The sequence below is a fragment of the Cajanus cajan genome, chromosome 10, assembly GCF_000230855.2.
Source record: "Cajanus cajan strain Asha chromosome 10, NIPB_CcT2T_4, whole genome shotgun sequence".
Classification (NCBI taxonomy): domain Eukaryota; kingdom Viridiplantae; phylum Streptophyta; class Magnoliopsida; order Fabales; family Fabaceae; genus Cajanus; species Cajanus cajan.
In genome coordinates, this window is record NC_138526.1 from 17,276,027 (window position 1) to 17,281,292 (window position 5,266).

The following is a 5,266-nucleotide window of genomic DNA, read 5'->3' on the forward strand; positions in this document are numbered from 1 at the left end:
AACATATATTCCCACACCCAAAGCGAGATTTCTTACTCCCCCCTTACCTCAATAAGAAGGAGCCAAATCTTGTTGGTCGCCCCCTCTAGGTTCCCTTCGTCTTTAGAGAGAAAGGAGGAAAAAGATTAGAAAATGAAAAAATTAGTTTTAGAGAGTGCAAAACGCTCTATTTATAGGCATCAGGCCGCGGCCAGAACGACCTGTTCCTAAACCGAAACGGCCCGTTCTGGACTCCTTCGTCATCTAAAAAATATGCAACTGGAGCGGCCCGTTCTGGACTCATTAGTGATATATAAAATATGTAACCGGAACGGCCCATTCTTCAATCAGAACGGCCCGTTCTGGGTTCGAACTTTGCTTATAAAATCATGTACCAGAACAACCTGTTCTTAAATTGGAACGGCCCATTCTGGTTTCAAATTTTTCTCATAAAAACTGTCTTGGAACAACCCTTTTGGATGTAAGATTTATATGCCATTATTGTAGTTTGGAACGGCCCGTTCTGGGCTACTAAAATATAAAATATTTTTTTCGTAAATAATTATTATTAAAATTTTCATATTCATTAAAAACATCTAAAATATTTTATAAAACCCATTTAATTTGTTAAAATAATCATAAGAAATTAATCTCTATATATAAAAATAATAATTACAATTAATCATTATATTGATAAAAATTTTCAGGATGTTACAATTCTCCCTTCCTTTTAGAAATTTCGTCCCCAAAATTACCTGAAGCAAATAAAAATGGATATGTTTCTTGCATCTGACTTTCTAATTCCTACGTAGCACTTTCTTCAACATTTCCTCCCCAAACAACCTTGACTAAAGGAATTTCCTTACCTCTTAGTTGCTTTACCCTCTTATCCTCAATCCTCAAAGGTATAGTTTCATAGGTGAGGTTATCCTTTAACTGAATGTTGTCGGATTCAACAATATGAGATGGGTCATGAATGTATTTTCTAAGTTGGGAAACATGAAAGAAACTATGAAGATTTGATAGGGATGGAGGTAACGCAATTTGGTAAGCTACATCACCAATTCTCTTAAGGACCTGGTAGGGACCAATGAATTGTGGAGTAAGCTTGCGAGATTTAAGTGCTCTACCAACTCCAGTCCAAGGAGTTACTTTAAGGAATACATGATCTCCCTCTTTAAACTCAAGGTCTTTCCTTCTTTTATCATGGTAGCTTTTCTGCCTACTCTAGGATGCTCTCATTTTATCCTGGACCATCCTAACCTTTTCAGTAGTCTGTTGAACTATCTCAGGTCCTAATATAGCATTTTCTCTAGGCTCTACCCAACATAGGGGTGTCCTACATCTTCTACCATACAAAGCCTCATAGGGGGCCATCCCAATACTAGAATGGTAGCTATTATTGTAAGTAAACTCTATCAAAGGTAAGAAACTATCCCAACTACCCCCATGCTCTAAGATGCAAGCCCTCAACAAGTCTTCCAAAGATTGTATGGTTCTCTTAGTTTGGCCATCTGTTTGGGGATGATAGGCTGAACTCAATCTAAGCTTAGTGCCTAACGCCTTATGCAAGCTCTCCCAAAATCTAGAGGTGAACCTAGGATCTCTATCAGAAACTATACTAGTAGAAACTCCATGCAACCTCACAATCTCACCTATGTACAACTTGGTTAACCTCTCCAAAGGGTATCTAATGTTAATGGGAATAAAATGGGCAGACTTAGTCAATCTATCCACAATGACCCATATAGCATCCAAGTTCTTCACTGTCCTAGGTAACCCAACTACAAAATTCATAGAGATGCTATCCCATTTTCACACAGGCACATTTAAAGGTTGTAACAAACCTGAAGGTCTTTGGTGTTCTACCTTAGCTTTCTAACATATTAGTCAGGCATACACAAATTCCTCTACTTCCCTCTTCATCTTAGGCCACCAAAACATTTTCCTAAGGTCTTGGTACATCTTAGTGGCTCCTGGATGGATACTAACGCTACTCCTATGACCTTCTTCTATGATTGCTCTCTTAAGCTCAGGCACACTAAGAATGCATAACTTGTCCTTAAATCTCAATACTCCATCCACCCCAACTCTAAACTCACTCTCCATACCTTGATTCAACTTCTCTACTTGACTCAATAAGAAAGGATCTACCTTTTGACCTTCTCTAATTTCATCTATCAAGCTATTAGTCACTCTCAAGGCTCCCAACTTAATACTCTTAGGGGTCAGCTCACACACTAAGCTCATATCTCTAAACTCCTAAATCATACGCAACTCCTTAATCATCAAAGAGGACATTCTCAAAGATTTCCTACTTAAAGCATTAGCTACAACATTAGCCTTGCCAGGGTGGTAATTCAGTTAAAAATCATAATCCTTAAGGAACTCTAACCATCTTCTCTGCCTCATATTCAATTCTTTTTGGTCAAACAAGTACTTAAGGCTTTTATGGTCACTAAAAATATCAAATCCAGATCCAAACAAGTAATGTCTCCACAACTTAAGAACAAATACTACTGCAACTAATTCAAGGTCATGGGTAGGGTAGTTTTGTTCATGGATTTTCAATTGCCTAGATGCATAAGTTATTACCTTTCCTTAAAATAGAAAGGGAAAGGTAATACTAAAATAGGGGCACTAGTTAACCTCCTTTTAAGCTCCTGAAAGTTCTCTTCACACTTAGAGTCCCACACAAAAGGTTGGTTCTTCCTAGTCAATTTGGTCAAAGGTAAGGCTAATTTAGAAAAACCCTCTATAAACCTCCTATAATACCCAACTAGTCCTAGAAAACTCATAATCTCAAAAATTGACTTAGGTGTTTTCCACTCAAGTACCACTTCTACCTTAGAAGGATCTACAGCTATCCCTCCCTCAGAGATCACATGTCCCAAAAAGCTTACACTATTAAGCCAAAACTCAGACTTAGACAATTTAGCATATAATTGCTTCTCCTTAAGGGTTTGAAGGACAATCCTAAGGTGCTCAGCATGCTCCTCCCTAGACTTAGAATATACAAGGATGTCATCTATGAAGACCACTACAAATCTATCCAAGTAAGGGTGAAAGATCCTATTCATATAATCCATGAATACTCCAGGTGCATTAGTCACACCAAAAGGCATAACTAAATATTCATAGTGCCCATAGCGAGTCCTAAAAGAAGTCTTTGGGATATCCTCAGATTTCACTCGAATTTGGTGGTAACTTGATCTTAAATCTATCTTACTAAACACACAAGCCCCAACTAGTTGGTCCATAAGGTCATTTATTCTAGGCAAGGGATACTTATTCTTAATGGTCACTTTATTCAGTTGCCTATAATCTACGCACAACCTCATGCTCCCATCTTTCTTCTTAACCAATAAAACAGGTGCTCCCCAAGGTGAGACACTAGGTCTAATGAATTGTTTCTCTTGAAGCTCTTCTATTTGTTTCTTGAGTTCAGCTAACTCCTTAGGGGACATTCTATAAGGTGCTATAGATATGGGTGCAGTGCCAGGTACTAAGTTTATGGAAAACTCAGTCTCTCTCTCAGGTGGTAAGCTAGACATGTCCTTAGGAAAAACTTCAGGAAACTCACTCACTAAGGGAATCTCACTAAGCTCATGGTCTTTCTCAAGTTTCAAACAGGCGAGAATCATGTAAACCTTTTCATTTTCCTTTAAACAAGTTTTTATTTTATTAGCACTTAAAAACTCCCCACACTTACTCTCACCAAAAGATATGGATTTTTCAAAGCAATTTAGTAGGACATGATTAGAAGATAACCAGTCCATTCCAAGGATTATATCTAGTTGACTAAGAGGCAAATAGATAAGGTCAACCAGAAACTGTCTTTCAGAAATAACAATTGGACATTTAAGACAAATACTAGAAGTAGTTATGGGACCATCTGTAGGGGTTTCTACAACTAGATCATAGCTCAAATAAGACACTAGCAATTTCAATTTTTGGACACAGGCAAAAGAAATGAAAGAATGAGTTGCACCAGAGTCGAACAGTACAACAAAAGGATTCTCAGCTATGAAACAAATACCTTGTATTAAATTATCAGACTGAGCAACTTCAGCACCACTAAGAGCAAATACTCGTCCAGTAGTCTTTGGACGCTTAGATTGAGAACTAGCTCCTGTTCCCATCATGCGTTGCCTTGGCGGTTGTGGACACTGAGTACTAATATGACCTTTGCCATTACAATTGAAACATGTTATTTCCTTGTCAGGACAGTTATAGTGCTCATGCCCACGTAGCCCACATTTCTTGCATCGACTAGTAGGGGTAGAAACAGAGCCTCCTACACTAGCAGCACCACTTACGAAAGAATTTCCAGCAACAGATCTACTCTTAGCATGATTTCCTTGAATCTTGGCAGGAGTAGAGTAAGGCTTACTCTTACCTGGAGCACTAGAACTTGCAGCACGCATAGGACCTCCAACTACCTTGTAAAAAAATAGCACGTGCACGGTTGTCACGGTCATAGATTCTACTCTTGTTGACAAGCGTCGGGTAGTGATAAATCTCTTGATAATTGATTGATGTCTTTATCTCAGGACGAAGGCCATTCACGAACTTAATGCACTTAGCCCTTTCATCACCTTCACCATGGTAATGAGTACAATAGCGAACCAAAGCATCAAATTTTGCAACATACTCTGCCACTGTATCATTCCCTTGCTTTAGCTCGAGAAATTCAACTTCCTTATGACTCCTCACATCATTTGGGAAATACTTCTCAAGGAAGACCCTCTTGAAGTTGTCCCAGTTCAATTGCACTCCTCCATCAATCATTCTTTGAAGTGCTCCTTCCCACCAAAAATGGGCATCAACAGTCAACATGAAGGTAGCCAACCTCACCTTCTGAGTAAGAGGACACTCCATGGCATTGAAAATCTTCTCGATCTCCATTAGCCAATTCATCGCAACATCGGGGTCATATCCTCCTTTGAAACTAGGTGGATGATTTTGTTGATATTGCTCCAACCAGTTAGGAGCGACTTCAGCCCTATTGTTGTTACTCATAGCTTGTGCCAACGCTTGGAGGGCATCAGCAATCGCACGATCATTTCTACCAGCCATAATCTAAGAAAATAGTACACACAATTAAATAAACAACAGACATAATCAATCATCACGCTAGCATAAATTTCACAATTAATTCATTCCATCATTCATCTATCAAACAAGCATAGTAGACTCATAACTAACGGCCAATTGGATTGACCTGCTCTGATACCACTAAATGTAACACCCTCTACCCTGCATATCATAACACATAATAATAAAA

General features: G+C 38.6%; 1 protein-coding gene across 1 annotated transcript; it reads right to left on the reverse strand.

Annotated features, from left to right (window-relative positions):
• Positions 1-783: 783 nt before the first annotated feature.
• Positions 784-5,001, reverse strand: LOC109794328 (uncharacterized). The gene is made up of 6 exons (XM_083064689.1): positions 4,422-5,001; positions 4,019-4,378; positions 3,807-3,916; positions 3,351-3,641; positions 2,575-2,984; positions 784-1,105 (listed from the first exon to the last, which is right to left on the reverse strand). Exons 1-6 carry the CDS (start codon positions 4,999-5,001, stop codon positions 784-786), a joined length of 2,073 nt encoding a protein of 690 aa, XP_082920815.1.
• Between the last annotated feature and the right edge of the window lie 265 nt (positions 5,002-5,266).

Coding starts and splice junctions, on each gene's coding strand:
- LOC109794328 (XM_083064689.1), bottom strand. CDS start 5,001: ATGAGTAACAACAATAGGGCTGAAGTCGCTCCTAACTGGTTGGAGCAA. Junction 4,379..4,421: donor ACGTGCTATTTTTTTACAAG/GTAGTTGGAGGT, acceptor CTAGTGCTCCAG/GTAAGAGTAAGCCTTACTCT. Junction 3,917..4,018: donor GTCTGATAATTTAATACAAG/GTATTTGTTTCA, acceptor TGAAATTGCTAG/TGTCTTATTTGAGCTATGAT.